Genomic DNA, 21,447 nt, shown 5'->3' with positions numbered 1-21,447 from the left:
AATAAAAGCCTCATATTTATGCCTCCAGAGATTGCATATTTGACCATATTTGAGGTACTGTAAAAACATATTGCTCAGTGTTTCCTGGCTACTGATGGTATATTTGACTTTTACACATATGAGACTACAAACATACTTAATATCAAGCATTTTTACTGTACAAATTTGGTCCCATATTTATACTTCCAGATTCCATATTTTCTTATATTTTTGAGCTACTGTAAAAACATATTGCTCAATATTTCCAGGCTATGGGTGAAACATTTTCATTATACTTCAATAATGCTGCAGTAATCATGACAAAATTTCACACAAATGTTTAATAACATCTTGATAATATAAACACTAAACACAAAATCCTACACAATTCTAATTTGTTTACTTTTCTCACAAAATGCAATGCAGTCCACATTCTTCTTATTTTGCTGCTCTGCTGTGTCCATTTGTAGGTAAAAGGGAAAAATAATTAGTTTTAACTTCAACTTTGGGACTTTTATTCTTCAATTTCTCCAAATTGGTACTGTAAAAATGCTTGATATTAAGTATACTTGTAGTCTTAGATGTGTAGAAGTCAAATATATCATCCATAGCCAGGAATTATTGAGCAAAGTGTTTTTACAGTAGCTCAAATATATGAAAATACCACTTGGAGGTACAAATATGGACTTTTATTGTTGAATTTCTCCAAATTGGTACAGTAAAAATGCTTGATATTAAGTATGTTTGTAGTCTCATATGTGTAAAAGTCAAATATACCATCAGTAGCCAGGAAACACTGAGCAATATGTTTTTACAGTACCTCAAATATGGTCAAATATGCAATCTCTGGAGGCATAAATATGAGACTTTTATTTTGGCATTTCTCCACACTGGTGCAGTAAAGATACTTGATATAAAGTGTTTTTTTTTCATCAGGGGCACATGAAACACTTTAATGTAACATATTTTAATTTACGGCTCTAAATACCTTTATTTTGAAAACCGGAAGTAAATACGCTGTTTCTCCGCATTTACCATAATGCTGAGAATACTTGTACACTCTAAATTTAAGTGCGGCTGATTTGACCACGGAGATCGGACTCACGGCTGGATTGACCGCAGTCTACTAGCCTACTGTTTCTTCTCCACAGCACCGTCCTGTAAATGACAACATCCGGTCTCAGAATATGAAACAACAGGCCTTTTTCTGTTTCTGTTTTCTAGTGATTTTATTTTTTGTTATATGAAATACAAAATGAAAATCGAATCATTTTTAAATTTCGCTCATCCCTTTCTGACCATGAAAAGAAAAACGCCTTGTATTTCAATTTTAATTTTTGTATTTTAAAACGAAAATCAAATAACCACTCGTTTTCTGTTTTTTAATACCCGTTTCTGAAAGGAAAATCCAATGACCAAAACATACACGGACCATTCATGAAGTCAAACACCAAACCACCATCTTTGTTTTCTTTATTTCCACTGGGTCCGTGTATGTTTTGGTCATTGGATTTTCCTTTCAGAAACGGGTATTAAAAACAGAAAACGAGTGGTTATTTGATTTTCGTTTTAAAATACAAAAATTAAAATTGAAATACAAGGCGTTTTTCTTTTTCATGGTCAGAAAGGGATGAGCGAAATTAAAAAAATGATTCGATTTTCATTTTCTATTTCATATAACAAAAAATAACATCACTAGAAAACAGAAACAGAAAAAAGGCCTGTTGTTTCATATTCTGAGACCGGATGTTGTCATTTCTCAAACTCAACTGTGACAAATCAGACCTTATCATTATCGGCCCCAAATCCCTCACCAAAACCACAGACAGTTTCCACCTCACCATTGACAACTCCACCCTGTCTCCATCCCCCCACAGTCGCAACCTCGGAGTCATCTTTGACACTAACCTCTCCTTTGAACATCACATAAACCTAATCACGAGAACTGCCTTCTTTCATCTCAAGAACATTGCCCGTCTTCGCCCATCACTCTCCTTCTCTGCTGCTGAAACCCTCATCCACGCCTTCATCACCTCCAGAATCGACTACTGCAACAGCATCCTCTATGGCACACCATCCAAAACTCTAAATAAGCTACAATACATCCAAAACTCTGCAGCACGTATGCTCACCCACACCCGCACCCGTGATCACATCACTCCCGTCCTCCAGACCCTCCACTGGCTCCCAGTTCCACAGCGCATTCAGTTCAAAATCCTCCTCCTTACACACAAAGCCCTCCATAACCAGGCTCCTTCCTACCTCACTGACCTGCTCCATCGCCACAATCCATCCCGCAGCCTCCGCTCATCTGAAGCAAACCTCCTGACTCCTCCACCCCGGACCAAGCACCGAACCTGGGGCGACAGAGCGTTCTCTGTAGCTGCCCCCTCCCTCTGGAACTCTCTCCCCAAACCCATCCGTGACTGTACCGACCTTCCAACATTCAAATCACTGACAAAAACACACCTTTTTAAAATTGCTTTTAATGTTTAGCTAAGTCTGATGTGTTTTTAATGTTTTACTATTTGATGTTGTTTGGCTGCTTTTATGTTTGTTTGTTTTTTATGTAAAGTGTCTTTGAGTATTTAGAAAAGCGCTTATAAATAAAATGTATTATTATTTACAGGACGGTGCTGTGGAGAAGAAACAGTAGGCTAGTAGACTGCGGTCAATCCAGCCGTGAGTTCGATCTCCGTGGTCAAATCAGCCGCACTTAAATTTAGAGTGTACAAGTATTCTCAGCATTATGGTAAATGCGGAGAAACAGCGTATTTACTTCTAGTTTTCAAAATAAAGGTATTTAGAGCCGTAAGCTATAATTAAAATATCTTACATTAAAGTGTTTCATGCGCCCCTGATGAATAAAAAAGACTTTATATCAAGTATCTTTACTGCACCAGTGTGGAGAAATGCCAAAATAAAAGTCTCATATTTATGCCTCCAGAGATTGCTTATTTGACCGTATTTGAGGTACTGTAAAAACATATTGCTCAGTGTTTCCTGGCTACTGATGGTATATTTGACTTCTACACATCTAAGACTACAAGTATACTTAATATCAAGCATTTTTACTGTACCAATGTGGAGAAATTGAAGAATAAAAGTCCCATATTTATACTTCCAGATTCCATATTTTCTTATATTTGAGCTACTGTATAACATACAGGGACCCCACTGCTGCACCAAGTACATTTACTCAAGTACTGCACTCTGGTACAGTTCTGAGCTGCTACGTTTTATACTGAAGCTGTTCAAGCAAGAGGGATGCAAATGATGATGATAGCAAAACCTGATCTGTGTAAGCAACACACACACACACACACACACACACACACACACACATGCTCAGTGATCATGTGATTTCAAGGAAATAAAAATGGGTGGAGCCACCGAGTCAGTTGAATGAAAAAAGGGAGGGAGGAACCACAAACAGCAAACAACAAACCCTAAAACCAGTCAGAGTCCATTTTGAATTGACAGAGCAAGAGGAGTATAACTGAGGGCTGAGGCAGAGTGAGTGTTAATACAACACTGTTATTATTTTCACCTGTAAAGGAAAGAAATGTTAGAAGGAACTGTTTCATTCATCTGTGTGACATGCAAGTCATGACAAGTGGAGTGCTGGTGTGTGTGTGTGTGTGTGTGTGTGTGTGTGTGTGTGTGTGTGTGTGTGTGTGTGTGTTGGGATAGCAGGATCGTGCGTGACTTCCTGTTCAGTCTCGTTTCCTGATTCTGTGCTCTGAGCTCACAGTCAGTGTTACTGTTTTACCTCTCAGACTGACGTCAGACCTGAAGATGAGTGATTGTGACGAGGAAGAGGAGGACAGAGCAGAATGTCCGATGTCCATCATACTGTCTGTGAAGAGTGACTTTTCCAAAGATAACCCCCCAGACTTCAGTGATGAACCTGGAGCCTCAGACACACAGTAAGAGTCTTACTTGTGAACTTTAATCCTGCATAGTCGAGCAAAAATATGTTTCAAATTCCTACCCTAGCTATGTTATTTAACTTAAAAATAAAAACATCAGACAATTTTTGCCTCTTTTTAGGAGTGACTGAGTCATTTTCAACATTTGTTGTGTTCTGGTTTCAGAATGATGAAGACAGTTGGAGAACAATTAGATACAAAATAGGATGAAGGCTGTATTCCTGAAATATTCATGTTCGTGAAGTGATGTTACTGCATAGTCTGCAGTTTATATATATCATTTCAAATGTTTAGAATCCAATCCATCAATAAATTAATGGAAAACTGTCTCTTTGTCATCATGCAATAACAAGACAGCATTGTAGTGGTATTGAACCACATCTTTTTGACTTGATTTTAGTGAAAAATATGGGCTTGTTTACGACAGTTAACTATTGTAGTGGTTCCCAACCTTTTCTCTCATTGAGTAAACTGACGTCCCCTCACTATGTGACATATTTTATATTATATTCAATACGAAACAATATCAGTTCAGTACACAACAACAGTTTAACCCAAACAGTGAGCACAGAAACTGCAGGAAGGGTGTGTCCAACTTTGGATGAATTTTGAGCAGATTATCATTTCTTATTTCTTTGCCTCAGCATCATATAAACCAAAGCTGGATCTTTTCTGAAGCGGCCATATATTCAAATCCAGTTGCCCTTTGCTGCATGTCGTCCCCTCTCTCTGCCTCCCTTTCCTGTCACTCTTAGCTGTCCTATCCAATAAAGGCAACCCCCACATTTTATATTCATTTGTGTTTGCAGAGGTCAGTGCCACATACAGAGAGAAGAGTGTCCAGTGTCCAGCTGTCTGTCTATGAAGAGTCATCGTTCCAAAGAGTCACCCCCATACTTCAGCAATGAACCTGGACCCTCAGACACAAAGTAAGACACTGTAACCTTTTAACTCCCTCTGAGAATTTGTTTCTGTCATACTGGTCGAGTTTACGTTACACCGCAGGTCAACGTGCAGGACAACACAGCGCATGCGTGATAGTGTGTGCATGTGAAGCAGATGAACCTGGACCAATTGTCCAAATATTCTTTATACTTAATACTGTGATGTTTTGCACATATTTTTGCAGAAACTGTACAGCTTCCATTTAAATAACATAGTACAGAGAGTTGCCGCTTATAATATGCAATTTTTGTCACTTGAAAAAAAATCAAGGGTGTTGGGGTTTATTTAGGCCTGTTCTAAAGGATCAGTGTGTAGAATTTAATGGCACTTTAGTGGTGTAGTTGTAGATTGATACTCCCTCACTTCAGCCTATCCTTCGAAGTACAAAGGAGAAACTAAGATGGTCTTGAAATGCTTAAAAAAACACATTCAAAAGATATAGTTTCTTTCTACATTTATTTTCCCCGATGCATTGATTGGCGCTCATCTCCACAGCCTCTCTAACGAGGAGTGGGCTGCTGCCTGTAGTGTAAAGACCCAGGTCTCACTGGGAAAACTGAGCAAGAAGTGTAGATGCATATATAAAGGTTTAAAGATTTTTTCTTACAGTGCATCGTTCTTATGAATTTTGTTACTGCTACATGGTATACAGAAATATGTACCCTTTTTAATTAAACAATATTTTAATAGAATAGGTTAACCTGTTTACATAGTTGTCTTTTATTATGTTTATAATATTTTTTCATATGTTATTGTCAATGTATGCTTGATCTGAAGTGATTTTGATAAAAATATATTTTTTTGCTTGCAGAGGTCAGTTCCACCTACAGAGGGTAGAATGTCCAGTATCCAGTTGTCTGTCTATGAAGAGTCACCGCTCCAAAGAGTCACCCCCATATTTCAGCAATGAACCTGGACCCTCAGACACAAAGTAAGAGACAGTTTCTACTGTAAACCGACCTGATGAATGTTGCTTTGTCTTTTAGATAAGATTCACGTAACTGTTGCATCCACCGCAGGTCAACATGTAGGACACACAGCGCATGCATGATATTGCATGCATGTGAAGCAAAAATCTATTTAGGTCATTTTTGCCTTTCTGACTTTTTGAAAGGAAACAATTAAATAATAAATGTTTGGCAATTAGACCCCAATGTGACATCAGTAGATTCCCCCCTGATGGAGTTTGGTGGTCATGATGGGAAGGAGGGAGTGACTGAAGATTTGGATATGACCAGGAGTGGATTTTGATTAGCTCAAGGATGCAAAGTAACTAACCCTCCTCTGGCAAAGGCATGACCCGCTGTACTCTGCCTCTGACTGGCTTAGCCTGACAATGACTTTTCTGGTGTATCCCTGCTGGATCTGATTGGACAAGAGGCATTCTTGAGCATGGGACTTTCAGCTACATCACTCCACTTTACAGGCGTTCTAATAACCATTACAAACAACAACAAAACAACAAAATTAACATGTTCTCAAGCTTTCAGACCTGCAAGACAAAAAGTTTTTGTTTTATTTTTTATGTTGCATGACTCATTTTAAATCACAATTCACATCATAGTCTCTGTATGTTTATATAAAGCCCCTCACCTATGCCCACTCGGTGCTATGATCTCCCTCATCAGACAGTTTTTGTATGGCTCCTCAAACAATGTGCCCTTTCGATGTTCTCTGTCTCTCAGTGGGTTTTTAGGGGTTTTTTTGTGTCTTCGTACCTGGAGGTTTGCACTGAAGTATCCAGGCAGCCAGGTATTTTTCACTAGATGCTATGGGACAGAGAGAATTTACTTGCTCTTCAAACATAGCATCCCTCCGATTTTTGGGTCTTTGGGGTCTTGGTTTTTTCATTGAATGTTATGGAAATATTTTGCTTCATTCTCGTCACCCTTTAGGATGAATCTGTCAGGTTTGAAATCAGAATCTGTGGTAATGTGTAGAGTTACGCAAAGTAGCTAGCAAGCTGGTGTTCAAGATAGTGTTTATATGTTGCTTGGCAACAGTCCAGTCCTGGTCCAGTTGCAGAACTATTACATAATCATCATCATAATCTGTTTTCACTTATTACTGTGATACGAATACACACTTAAGCTTCTGTATTTCCACAAATAATCCAACTGGAACCAAGTTGGCTTTGTTTAACAATGTGTAACAGTTTGTCTAATTTTGTCTCTTCCACGTCAAGTAATGTAATGAGTTAATACCAACAAAACATTTGGGTTAAAAAGAATTGTCTTCTTATTCACAGAAAGAAGAAGAGGAGTCATGTTTCTGTGGAGGAGCAGCTGTCCTGCTGTGTTTTGTGTCAGGATGTCCTGAAGGATCCAGTCTCTACCAGCTGTGGACACTGGTTCTGCAGACAGTGCATCACCTCATACTGGGACCAGTCTGCTTCATCAGGAGACTCCTCCTGTCCCCAGTGTGGAAAAAGATCCAGAACAAGAGCTGGACTGCAGACAGCCAGTCAGACCAGCACTGTACAAAGTAAAGGTATTTGCATACAGACTCTTGCAGGGGTCTCAATATTTACACTTTTGTGGTTTTTTTTTTAAAGGATCAGTGTGTAGGATTTAGTGGCATCTAGCAGTGTAGTTGCTGATTGCAAACCCTATGCCTCACCATCCCGTTCCATGCACGTAGGAGAAACTTTGGTGGCTAAAAAACGCACAGAAAATGTGAAAGGTCCTATCTTGAGTCAAATTAGTGTTTTCATTTCCTTTTTCATTCTTTGCTACTGTAGAAACGTTACAATTTAACATTGCAGAGTTTGTAAAAGAGGACTTGAGTGTCTGTAGATATATTCCATTTTGCCATATTCTGCAAATAGAACCTCCTAAATATTATACACTGCAAGTTTTGAGTTTACCCAATCATGGCAAAGTGATGGGAGATAATGTTTTTATCCATTTAATGAGCCTGTATCTGATGCCATTCGTTGTAACACCTCATCAAGTAAAAAATTAGGTAGGTTGAAAAACCAAGCCAAATTATAACAATCAAACTGACAACATTTTTCTCTGGTCAAATACTCACTTCTGACATCAGAAACAACACAAATTCAAAAGTTGTTTGTGTCACACAAAGTCTGTCATGCCGTCGAGAGTACACACTAGAGTGGTGAGCGGACAAGCACTGTGGTCTGACTCTCAGAGCAAAGTAGGCTTTTAGGGATGTCGGACGGCTTGTTTCTGAAAGAAGATGAGTTGAGGAGCTGCATGGAGGGTTAGTATATGATAAATGAGGATGTTTTTGAAGTGAAATGATGTTAAGGTACTCTAGTGGAGTCTCAGACTAGGAATATAGAGCGGGAAATTAGCACAATAGGTCTTCATAAAGTGGAGACTCATTATAGAAATTCAACAGAGCAGATGAATAATTAAGATTATATCTAGTACGAAACAATATAAGACAAGACTTCTGCTTGCTTAATATGGACAAAAAAAATTTTTGGTCGAAAGAAATTTCTGATTGCAGAGAACTTCAGTTATGTCGGAATCAAATGTATATAACACTGTCATCTGCATATTACTGAACAGATCAATTTTAAGATTATTAATAAAAAAAATAGATGCCTAAAATAGATCTGGGTTATTTATTTTTTTTAAACCGTTAAATAATCTGACTGGTTGTGATAAACAGAAACACACTAACAATAGTTTTGACAGTAAGAAACCAAAACAATATCTGTTGAGGCATTGAGTACATTTCCAAAGTTTTGCCATTGACCATATGCTTCCCAATCAGCTGGATTGCCAGTCTCTAAAAAAGAAAAGACAAAAGGATCTACATTTTGATATATGGACTTTCTTTCTCTTTCAGCAGATGGTGGTTTGCAGGAGGTTTTAGATGAACATAAGATCAGTCTGAAGACCAGATGTAAACATGTGACTGAAGGAACTGATGAACCAGGAAGTGGAACCCTCCTCAACAGGATCTACACTGAGCTCTACATCACAGAGGGACAGAGTGAAGAGGTTAATACCCAACATGAGGTGAGGCAGCTTGAGACAGCTTCCAAGAAGAAGATCCTCCATGACACTCCAATCAAGTGCCACGAGATCTTTAAAGCCTTACCTGACCAACAGAGACACATCAGAGTAGTTCTGACGAACGGTGTCGCTGGTGTTGGAAAAACCTTCTCAGTGCAGAAGTTCACTCTGGACTGGGCAGAGGACTTGGAAAACCAAGATGTCAGTCTGGTGGTTCTGCTTTCATTCAGGGAGCTGAACCTGATCAAAGATGAGCAGTACAGTCTTCTCACGCTGCTCCATGTTTTCCATCCAACATTACAGAAGGTCACAGCAGAGCAGCTCGCTGTCTGTAAACTTTTGTTCATCTTTGACGGCCTGGATGAAAGCAGACTTTCACTGGATTTCCACAACAATGAGGTTGTGTCTGACGTCACACAGAAGTCTTCAGTCAACGTGCTGTTGACAAACCTCATCAAGGGGAATCTGCTTCCCTCGGCTCTCATCTGGATAACTTCCAGACCTGCAGCAGCCAATCAGATTCCTCCTGAATGTGTGGACAGGGTAACAGAAGTACGAGGCTTCACTGACGCCCAGAAGGAGGAGTACTTCAAAAGGAGATTCAGTGATGAAGATCTGTCCAGCAGAATCATCTCACACATCAAGACCTCCAGGATCCTCTACATCATGTGTCTAATCCCAGTCTTCTGCTGGATCACCTCTACAGTTCTGGACCACATGTTGATTACAGACCAGAGAGGAGAGCTGCCCAAGACCCTGACTGACATGTACTCACACTTCCTGCTGGTTCAGACAAAGAAGAAGAAGCAGAAGTATGATGAAGGACATGAAAAGAGTCCACAGGAGCTGACAAAGGCTGACAGGGAAGTTCTTTTGAAGCTGGGGAGGCTGGCATTTGAACAGCTGCAGAAAGGAAACATCATGTTCTACCAAGAAGATCTGGAGCAGTGTGGTCTTGATGGCACCGAGGCCTTGGTGTACTCAGGAGTTTGTACAGAGATCTTCAAAAGAGAGAGTGTGATCTTCCAGAAAACAGTCTACTGCTTTGTTCATCTGAGCATTCAGGAGTTTCTGGCTGCAGTCTACATGTTCCACTGTTACACCAACAGCAACAAAGAGGTCCTAGAGGACTTCCTGGGTAAAAAAAAAAAAGATGACGTAGAAAAAGATGATGATTATAATGACTTTGATGACCCTGAGGATGACGATTATGATAAATCTGAGGATGAAGATGAAGAAAAAGATGATTATGACGACTTAAAGGTTTGTGATGATGATTATGACTTTGATGACGCTGAGGATGACGATTATGATAAATCTGAGGATGAAGATGAAGAAAAAGACGATTATGATGACTCAGATACTCGTGATGATGATTATAATGACTTTGATGACCCTGAGGATGACGATTATGATAAATCTGAGGATGAAGATGAAGAAAAAGACGATTATGATGACTCAGATACTCGTGATGATGATTATAATGACTTTGATGACCCTGAGGATGACGATTATGATAAATCTGAGGATGAAGATGAAGAAAAAGATGATTATGACGACTCAGATACTCGTGATTATGATGATTTTGAAAACGATTATGATGACAATGATGACCACGGTTATTCTGGTAAACGTGATGACAGTGACTCTTCCTTAAAAGTCTTCCTGAGTAGCGTCATGGAGAAATCCCTCCAAAGTAAAAATGGCCACCTGGACCTGTTTGTTCGCTTCCTTCACGGCCTCTCTCTGGAGTCCAACCAGAGACTCTTAGGAGGCCTGCTGGGTCAGACAGACAACAGTCCAGAAATCAACCAGACAGTCATCGACAACCTGAAGGAGATGAACAGAGATGATATCTCTCCTGACAGAAGCATCAACATCTTCCACTGTCTGATGGAGATGAACGACCACTCAGTCCATCAGGAGATCCAAGAGTTCCTGAAGTCAGAGAACAGATCAGAGAAGAAACTCTCTGAGATCCACTGCTCAGCTCTGGCCTACATGCTGCAGATGTCAGAGGAGGTTCTGGATGAGGTGGACCTCAAGAAGTACAACACATCAGACCAGGGACGACAGAGACTGATTCCAGCTGTGAGGAACTGCAGAAAGGCTGTGTGAGTACATTTTTATTTACAAAATAAATCAATTTAGAGTTCTAATCAAGTTTAAACATACACAGTTTCAATGCTCATGTGTCGTGTCATGAGCCGTTAAGAATTTTATATTAACAATACATGTACCATTTTCAGTCTTGATTTTCACCTTCTACATATTTTCCTTTGTGTGATTTTGCCTTAATTAAAATCAACTTGAGTTAACAGATTCTGCTGTCTTTTATCCTAAAGGCCCTGACACATCATTGGCCAATGTCAGACCTTCAATGAGCATCTGTAGCCCTAGTTTTTGCAATGTGTTCTGCACCGGTGGCCCTTGTTTGCTCTTATCTGTGTTTTTTCCAGCTGACTGAGCATGTTGAATCAGAAGGCCAGAGAGAAATCCCTCTGATTGGCTATTCATCTTAAGCAAATCTGAGCAAATCAGCAAATCGATAGGGATTGCACGAAAGGATTGTCTCATATTTCGACTTCACAACTTCAGCGAGAGTGGACAAACCTACATCCATAGGGCCACTTTTTCTTATATCTATGGTCCTAGGTCTACCTGTGTTATTTTTTGAACAACGAATGCAGACCACCACCACCTGCTGGTATGAATTGAAAATGATTTGACATGCCTATGTATTCACAGACTTCATAACAGTGGACTTTCAGACACTCACTTTGAAGTTGTGGCCTCAGCCCTGAGGTCCGATCCCTCCCATCTAACCAAACTGGACCTGAGCTACACCAGCCTGCAGGATTCAGGAGTGAGGCTGTTGTCTGCTGGACTAGAAAGTCCAAACTGTAAACTGGACAGTCTGAGGTCAGTTCACTGTCTGTATACATATACAGATAGCACATTAAGTTGGGGTAAGCGATTCTGGAGAAATCCAATACTATTACAAATGCCATGATATAGTGAGAACAACGACACACCAACTGACTAACTTTAGCTATGTTATGGCTTTGCAAACTGTCAATGAAGTAGTTGCTGTGAAGCTAAAGTGGCGGAGAGGATGGAACAGTTTTCCAGAGCCAGCACACAAGCTCCAAACAGTGATACTCACAACTCTCCTGCTACTATAGCTAACATCACAATAACAACATCTTGACAAAGTAGACAGTTACCTGATGCACGAATGCTGGCTGGAATGGCTGAATTAAGTTAATACTGTGTGGCATTTAATGCACACACAGAACGGAAAGCTAGTGGATTTTCACTCATTCGAAAAAAAGTGTATTGAATTGAATTACCTAGAATCGTTTATCTACACTTACCACACCCTTTAAATGTCCCATCAGGAAAAGAAACACACTGAACTATTGTTCCTGAGCTCCCATGCAGCTTTCGGACTCTCTGATCACTGTCTTGTTCATCTTCTCCTGAAATCCAGGCATAAACTAAAATCTGATAAGCCTGTGGTCAAGAAGACATGGAGGAGAATGAGAACAAGGCAGAGCTGGAATTGCAGGCCTGCAATGACTGAGTGTTTTTGAGGCTGCAGCCCCAGACCTAGATGAACTGATACTGTGACAACTTATATCAACTTTTGTAAGGGTGTTTGTGTGTGCCAGCTAAAATGGTCTGCACTTAAACAACAAAAAACTGGGCAGCTGTGTCAGGTCTACAAAAGTAGAAGGATTCTGTCCAACCAGGCCAGAAACCCACTGATAAAGGCAACAAGTAATTCTATACTGTCTTTTGGTCTAGTGTTTGGCTCTGGTTTTGGTGCTCTAACCAGCACGTGTGTGTTTGGGAGGGAGTGTGACAAAGAGAATCGGAAGAGAGATGGACTATTGCACACAATGGTTCTGTAAGTAATTACTTACTCGGTATGCTGCTTTGTAACTTGACCCACCCACTCAAACCTGTAATATTTATTTAAAGTAAATCAACCCAAACCTGCACACATTGTGTCCCATAGGCTGTGGGTTGTTGCTTTACAAATTTCAGAAAAGACCGATTTCATTTCAAACACATACTTTATCCTTGATTGTATTCTGGATTAGCCTAATTAAATTAGTTTAAAGATTTTTGGAATTAAAGCTGACAAAAATGTAATGAATTTTCATCTGCTAAAACTGAAATGTTTTGAGTTGTTGTCAACTTTTTTGCCCATGTGAGCAAATCTGGCAAGAAAACAAACGGTGGACCAATGAAAACCATGAAAAAAAGAAACAAAAAACAGGTTCAAAAAGATTTTTCGACTTCAAAGTATATGTTTTCCTCATGGATCAACCTTTTTCACTAATTTTCACTACTCTTTCAACCACTGAGTAAAACCAAACTAAAACTATGAAGGATAAAAATGTGACTAAAACTCTTGAGTTTTTTTGTCTAAATACTTAGACTAAAACTAAAATAACTGCTATGCTGAGTAAAGAACTGTGTATAGTGCCTCTCCCAAATTAAAGACTGCAGATGGAACTACTGATGTATGTATGCAAGCAATTCAAAGAAGCTCATACATTCTACAATCAATTGTACACAGCTCATTATGAATGCTTCTGGAAAGGTTATATATTGAATAAAAGTAAAGGATTTTAATCCAACATGTCTGATTTGATATTCAGCTATTTCTCTTGGGATAAATAAAGTTCTATATTTTCTTATTCTTTACCCTGTGATTGTTGTAGTGACTTTTGGATGATGTCTGTAGAAGGCTGACCTTATGATGATCCACAATAACACAATGACAAAGTAATTCCATAAAAGGGAAAAGCTAATTAATAGGACATGGTAATATTGAATAGAGCAGCTGGAATAGATCTTATTGTACATTTTAAATACAACATTTATTCTTGTTTCAGATTAATTTACTGCAGGTTGTCAGAGATCAGCTGTGATTATCTGGTCTCAGCTCTGAAGTCCAACCCCTCCCATCTGAGAGAGCTGGACCTGAGCTACAATCACAATCTGCAGGATTCAGGAGTGAAGCTGCTGTGTGGTTTTCTGGAGAGTCCACACTGTAGACTGGAGACTCTGAGGTCAGTTCACTGACTCTTCTACTTCTGGTATTATATTTTCTTTGGTTTAGTGTTTCCTGTTTATTTTGTAATACTCTCCTTATCTTCTTTCTTTCTTTTTTTTTTACTTCCCTGATTCTTTTTTTCTAATTTATTTCACTTTTTGCTTCCCTTTTTGTGGAAATTACTTTGTATATACTTTTTAAGACAGCACTGCACTTTTGTTGTTTTTGGGAGTCCTTATTTTTAACAATATCCAGACCAGCCGGCGTAACAATGCACGAAGCGGCCCGCATATACTTTGTTTACAGGGGGGAACAGCTGACAGCGGTAAGGGGAAAGGAGGAGGCCTGGCTGTGTTCGTGAACGAGAGGCGGTGTAAACCTACACACTGCACTGTTAAAGCACAACTGTGTAGTAAGGACATTGAAGTGTTAGCAGTTAGCATGAGACCATATTATCTGCCACGGGAGTTTTCACATGCTATTGTGATAGTGGTGTACGTCCCCCCATCTGCTAAAGCGGACACAGCTTCTGATGCCCTGCTCTCAGTTACCAGCAAGCTGCAGACACAGCACCCACAGGCCCTCTTCCTCATCTCTGGAGACTTCAATCATGCTTCTCCCTCATCTGTTCTGCCCACATACACTCAGTATGTCACCTGCCCCACAAGAGACAATAAAACACTGGACTTATTTTATACCAACACCAAGGAGGCATATTCTGCATCCCCCCTCCCCCCCAGGAGGAGCTGACCACAACACTGTTCCCCTACAGCCTGTATATAAGCCTACTGTACACAGGCAGCCTGTGGTCCCACGCACAGTGAAGAGGTGGACTGCAGAGAGTGAGGCAGCTCTCAGGGACTGCTTCAGCACAACTGTGTGGACAGAACTGTGTGAGTCACATGAGGGGGACATCAATGCCATGACAGACTGCATAACAGACTACATAAACTTTTGCTTTGAGAACACCGTTCCCTCCAGGGTGGTAGTCGTTTCTCAAATAACAAGCCGTGGATTAACCCTGATATTAAAGCTCTGCTGAAGGAGAAGAAGAGAGCTTTCAGATAAGGGAATAAGGATGAGCTGAGGACCGTACAGAAGGAGCTGAGAAGGAAGATCAGGGAGGGAAAGGCCAGCTACAGGAGGAAGATGGAGGAGCAGCTGCAGCGGCAGAACATCAGAGGGGTGTGGAGAAGCCTGGAAACCATTTCGGGCTACAAAACACCCCATGTACAAGTTGAGGGGGATCGACAGTGGGTCAACGATCTAAATCTACATTTCAATAGGTTTGATCAAGCACCCACTCCTCCCCCCATGCAGCCGGTCCCTCACTTGCTGACACCTGGCTTATGCCCTCCTCACTCAGCCCCTCACACCTCTGGCTCATCAGACGGTACAACCACTTCACACCAAGATAGAGCCACTCATCCCCCGCCCCTGTCCTTCACAGCAGACCAGGTGAGAAAAGAGCTCAGGAGGATGAAAGCGAGGAAAGCAGCTGGACCGGATGGTATTAGCTCCAGGCTCCTTAAGTCCTGTGCAAACGAACTGTCTGGAGTTATGGAGCATGTCTTCAACCTTAGCCTTGAGCTGAGAGTGGTACCACAGATTTGGAAGACCTCATGCGTGGTTCGGGGGCCTAAAACATCGCACCCTAAAGACCTCAGCAGCCACAGATCGGTGGCTTTAACATCCCACCTGATGAAGACACTGGAGAGACTGATCCTGGGACATCTCCGCTCTGAGGTGGGCCCCTCCATGGACCCACTACAGTTTGCCTACCGTCCCAATGTTGTGAAGGACGCTGTTATCTTCCTGCAACATCGAGCTCTCTCTCACCTGGAAAAGCCCGGCAGCACTGTGAGAATCACCTTTTTTGACTTCTCCAGTGCGTTCAACACCATCCAGCCGGTGATTCTGAGGGACAAACTGGAGAGGATGGGTGTGGACCACCAGCTGTCTACATGGATCCTGGACTACCTCACAGACCGTACACAGTTTGTGAGAAACAGGAACTGTGTGTCTGACCTGCTCACCAGCAGCACGGGTGCCCCCCAGGGGACTGTCCTGGCCCCCTTTCTTTTCACCCTCTACACAGCAGACTTCAGACACAACACCGACAGCTGTGTACTGCAGAAGTTCTCCGACGACTCTGCAATTGTTGGCCTCATCAGAGACGATGACGACGCAGAGTACAGAGGACTGACGGAGAACTTTGTGGACTGGTGTCAGCGAAACCACCTCCTGATCAACGCGGAGAAAACCAAGGAGATGGTGGTGGATTTTTGCAGACGCCGTTCTGCCCTCCCCTCACCAGTGAACATCCAGGGAATGGACATTGAGCAAGTGGACTCTTATAAGTACCTGGGTGTTCACCTCAACACCAAACTGGACTGGACTCACCACACTGATGCACTCTATAGGAAAGGACAGAGCAGGCCCTACCTTCTGAGGCGACTGATGTCTTTTGGAGTGAAAGGGGCACTCCTGAAGACCTTCTATGACTCTGTAGTGGCATCAGCCATCCTGTACGGAGTGGTCTGCTGGAACAGTGGCATCACAGAAAGGGAGAGGAAGAAACTGGATAAGATCAGCAGGAAGTCCATCTGTGTCCTGGGCTGCCCTTTGGACTCAGTGAGGGAGGTGGGTGACAGGAGAGTCCTGGCTAAAGTGTCATCCATGCTGGACAATGAGTCCCACCCCCTGCACGGTGACCTGACAGAACTGAGGAGCAGCTTCAGTGACAGACTGCTTCACCCTCGATGTGTGAAGGAAAGATACAGAAGGTCTTTCCTTCCTGCTGCTGTTAGGCTCCACAATGAACACTCTTAATATGTGCAATAGTATTACACCACAAGGTGTAAAAACTTCAAAACACCAGTTTGACACCAGTCTGTGCAATGCTACTTTATTTCATTATTTATCTTTTATAAGCTACTCTTTGCTCTTATTATCTCTTATTCTGCCCTTTCTGTATGTTGTTGCAAACTGCAATTTCCCCTTTGCGGGACAAATAAAGGTTTTCTTATCTTATCTTCACCTGAGTCTATTCAGACTCCCCTCACTAGAGTATGTGTCTGTGTGTTCCTTTGTTTCAGGGCCAGTTCATCTTGTCTGTTACTCAAGCTTTCCAGCCATTGCCTGTTTCAAGACGCATCCCTCATGGGATTATTTAGACACAACAAAACAAACCCACTGCCATCTAACAACAAAATACATAAACAACAACAAAACATAAATATAAACCTTATACAAATAACTTATACATAAACATACCAGCTTACCAACACAGTCCCCAACACGCAAGACACAGTACACAAATCCAAACAACACAAAAACAAAAGTCCATGTTAGTACTATCCACGGTATTGCTCATAAACCAGCAGTCTACAATCCATATAGAAGAATGTATCTGTCATATGTTGCTTATCTCCTCCTATCCCATGCTTTAAAAATGCAAAAACATTATCAGCGACAGTCTATCACCAGTAGTTTTTTTGGCCAATTACTGTGATTTTATTTAGCGAATTTAATGTTTTACCTGTTGTAAAAATAGGTGTTTAAGATATAGGGGGTGAATTCGCAGCGGATTCGCAATGGGTGTAACAGACATTAATCTTGTCAATAAATCCCAGAACTGCCTGAACTTGACCCAATATTGGGATCCTCTCCCTGTTGCCTTGCACTCACCAGTCACTCATGTCTCATTACAGAAGACTCTTCTAATATTTGTTCAACTTTTGTGCCCTTTGTCAATTGTTGAAATGTTATTACAAACAAGTTATACATTTGTCTGATGTAAGCTGATTTGCAAGTTATTCCATGCTCCAGGAATTATATTCCATGCTGTAGTTTAGCTACACATGAAAACCTGATCAGATCTGACTGGATTATAAACTGATTTGTATCTACATTAATTATTATTTTTTCAGTTTGAGTTTCTGCAGTCTGTCAGAGATCAGCTGTTCTTCTCTGGCCTCAGCTCTGAAGTCCAGCCCCTCCCACCTGAGAGAGCTGGACCTGAGTGGAAACAAGCTGCAGGATTCAGTTGTGAATCTACTGTGTGGTTTTCTGGAGAGTCCACACTGTAGACTGGAGTCTCTGAGGTCAGACACCATTTTGAAGTGCAGACATAAGGCTGATATTATACTGATCCACACTGAGGATCTTAATGCTAAAGTCTGTTTTCTTCTTCAGTCAATGTTGAGCTACACATTTAAAACCTGAATATAACAAGAAGAATCTCCACTGGAATTTATGTGGGCCGCCCTCCTCTGATTAGAGGGTGTTAACACTGTTTTTATAGAAATGTCCCAAACTGTCCACTCTGTGTCAGCACTGGACTCATAAGGTTCAGGTAAAACTTCACTAATAATGGTAACTTTAACATCAGCATTGATGTGTTTAACACAGTACAGTCATATAATTCAGTTTACAGCTCAAACACTTTCACCATTTGTATCTTACAGTTTTCAACCTGCTGTTGGGTTCAGGTGTTTGGAGTTTCCTTTTTCTAAACTTGTACATTGTAAACCTTCTTCAGCTCTGAACAGATTATTAAACACTGAATGATTTCAAGCAGGACCATTGTCTTCTAAACTCACATCTTTTATTCTTTATTCAGATTGTTGGACTGCAGTTTGTCAGAGATCAGCTGTGATTATCTGGTCTCAGCTCTGAAGTCCAACCCCTCCCATCTGAGAGAGCTGGACCTGAGTGACAACAAGCTGCAGGATTCAGGAGTGAAGCTGCTGTCTGATCTTGTGAAGAGTCCACACTGTAGACTGGAGACTCTGAGGTCAGTAGAGGGTTGGAGTCAGTCCATGCTGGTTTCAGCAGTATTGTACTAAAATCAGGGAGGTTATTCCCATCGTGTATGCCTTCAGTCCTAGCTTCCACCTTATGAGAACCATAACCAAAGAGTTGCTAATGCAAACAACATGGATGAGAACCCTGACAGCCAACGGTACAGAGGTATATAAAGTGTGAGTCGAGCTTAAATTTCCACTGCGGTGTACAAGAACATTACCACTGCCCAGGAGAAGCCTGGCCTAACACTACAAATAGTGACGGGTTTAACTGAAAGATTGTTCATCCTATGTTTCTTCTGTAAGTTCTTTCATGTTTCCATAAACAATCAAATTTGATCTGGCAAAGAAATTCTCATTTACATTTTCTCAAAACAAAACATTGCTTGCTGTTGTGAAGATACAAATTAAACCTAAGCAATGCATGATGGGAAAAACCAATAGCATGAAGCTTGTCCAAAAGAAGATCGTAATCCACCAGATCAAAAGCTTTGGTGAGATCAATAAATATCCTGTGAGAGGACTGCAATTAGATGCAGAGAAAAACACTCGAGTGTGTCAGGTTTAGTGTCATCTAAGTGGCAGTAGTTGCAGATTGCAACTACCACGCTTTTTTAACAACGTAAAGGCCCCTATCTAGGGCTGTTTGGTTTGTGCATTCTGGGCTACTGTAGAAACCTAGTGGTTCAACATGAGGGAATCTGTATAAGAGGACTCGCTCCCTCCGTAGATAAAAACGTCTCATTCTATGGAAACAAATAACGGATTCTTATTCTTTAGGTGATTCTACACTAATGAAAACATAGCTATGAATATTCTATTCAATTTCTGACAGTAGATCCTCCTCAATGTTACACACTGGACCTTGTACGAAAGCAATAGTTGTGGAAAAGTTATAACTGAAAATTGAACTAATATTGAGAGGGTGTTTTTAAGGTAATGTGATTTAAAAAAATAAATAATAATACTTACAATGTAACAAATAATTTAAATAGGTAATCACTGGGATCACAACCGTTGTGGAGCAGGGTAAATCGTACCGTTTTCCAAATATCTGTGCACTGTTCGATTTGATGTGCTGCATTACTGTTGCAGCGAGACTTTTAATACTGATTTATGTCTTCTGTTGTCTGTCTTCTTGTCTCCTCAGGTGGAAGTGATCTCCGTCAGAGTGTAAGAGATGAGAAAGGTGGTTGTATTGAGAGGATCAGCTGTTTGAGCTGGTATTTCAAAAGCATAATCTGGATCAGAATGTAATCTCCTTTTTCTGAGTCAAGGGTCAAACTGATCTCACTGACTTTAGCGAGGGTGACCTCACCAATTCGCACAGGACTAGCATTAGAGGGTACCTCATGTGATTTAGTGTTTCGTGCAAGTCTACTTTTACCTGAATTTATAGTGAAAATGAAATTATAGACATTATTATTATTGGTGTGTTAATGAAGCTACAACTGCTGTGCCACATGAGTAAATGGGCACATTTCTCTCAATTTAAAGATGCACTAATGGTTTCTGCTGATGTGTGATGCTGCAGGTATTAAAATAAAAGTTTTATATCTAACAAAACTATAAAATACGACCTTAAATCACAGAGATACTGATTCACACAGGACTGATATTATCACAGAACCACTGTATTATGGTCAGTAATTTCCAGTGGAATTTTTACTTTACAAATTACTAACATGTCAGATTCATATGGTATTAAGGTCACAGGCCACCTCGGCGGTTATTACTGATCACATGGGCCCAGTTTATCTTTTTTGGATCAGAGTTATCCAGATGTTGTAATGCCTTATTTTACTATCCCAGATTAAACTGATTTTCTAGGTTTTTGTCCTGGTTTTTCAAAGAATGTTCACACCATTCAGATCACTCTGATCCAGACCTCTATCTGTTGGTCATTGTAATACTACATGTCATTGACACAGAAGTGAACATGTTGGTACATGTAAATCAGTTTGTATATTATTCATATTTACTTATCTGCATTAATGTTTAAAATGTTTAGTGTCAGTGCTAGTTTTAGTTTTTTAAAATTATAATATGGGAGGTATTTGTCAGTGGCAAGACTTAAGAAGTTCAGTATAGTTATCACAACACAAACATATTGACTCACAGTCATGTAGACACCCCAGACTCAATAAAACATGAACCACTGCCCCCTCATGCTTGTGTTGACACATTTGACCAAACTGACAAAAATTCAAGACATTCTTCTATATTTTTATTTTATTTTGTTTTATGAGTACACAATATCATGTTCGCTAGTTTTTTTTCCCTTAATGTATTTTCTTTATTTCAATGAAGTAAAATGTTTTTTCCACACCTAGTTTTAGTTTTTAGTTAATTACTCCCGTACCATCGTCTTCTGCACAGTTTTCTTTCTTTCATATCTTTATTCATTTATATTTTAAAAGTACTTTTTAAAAATTTTCTGTGTGATTTGTATATTTTATGCACCAATGCACCAAGACACATTCCTCGTAGGTGTAAAAACCTACTTGGCAATAAACAATTCTGATTCAGATTCAGATTATAATAAACTTGTTCTCTATATCCACCTTGAATCCACACTGGATCCACCCTTCCAGTGGGATCCTGATTTACAGAATGAAAACTATCCTAATCTTATTTGCTTTAATCCAAATCTTCTGGATCTTGAAATGCATAACTTTCAGATATGAATATAATATAATCCTGACAGATGCCCCAACAATCCA

The 21,447-nt window shown here is 40.4% G+C and overlaps 1 protein-coding gene and 1 long non-coding RNA gene across 3 annotated transcripts in view; both read left to right on the top strand.

The window, feature by feature from the left end:
• The window catches only part of LOC127355190 (uncharacterized), a 212,150-nt gene extending 191,594 nt beyond the window's left edge, over nucleotides 1-20,556 (top strand). For both annotated transcript variants that reach the window (XM_051385710.1, XM_051385711.1), the window contains 4 exons: nucleotides 13,756-13,932; nucleotides 17,849-18,022; nucleotides 18,541-18,714; nucleotides 19,875-20,556. In XM_051385710.1, the coding sequence (XP_051241670.1) occupies nucleotides 13,756-13,932; nucleotides 17,849-18,022; nucleotides 18,541-18,714; nucleotides 19,875-19,884 (535 nt within the window). In that variant the 3' untranslated portion in view covers nucleotides 19,885-20,556. The remainder of the gene's footprint in view (nucleotides 1-13,755; nucleotides 13,933-17,848; nucleotides 18,023-18,540; nucleotides 18,715-19,874) is intronic.
• Nucleotides 3,760-4,238, top strand: LOC127355255 (uncharacterized). Its single transcript, XR_007881710.1, has 2 exons — nucleotides 3,760-3,908; nucleotides 4,077-4,238. It is a non-coding gene; the product is annotated as an uncharacterized LOC127355255 (long non-coding RNA).
• Nucleotides 20,557-21,447: the final 891 nt, after the last annotated feature.

This window comes from Dicentrarchus labrax, unplaced genomic scaffold (genome assembly GCF_905237075.1).
Source record: "Dicentrarchus labrax unplaced genomic scaffold, dlabrax2021, whole genome shotgun sequence".
NCBI classification, from domain to species: domain Eukaryota; kingdom Metazoa; phylum Chordata; class Actinopteri; family Moronidae; genus Dicentrarchus; species Dicentrarchus labrax.
Note: the sequence above shows the minus strand (reverse complement) of the source record. Positions and strands in the feature narration are given on the sequence as shown.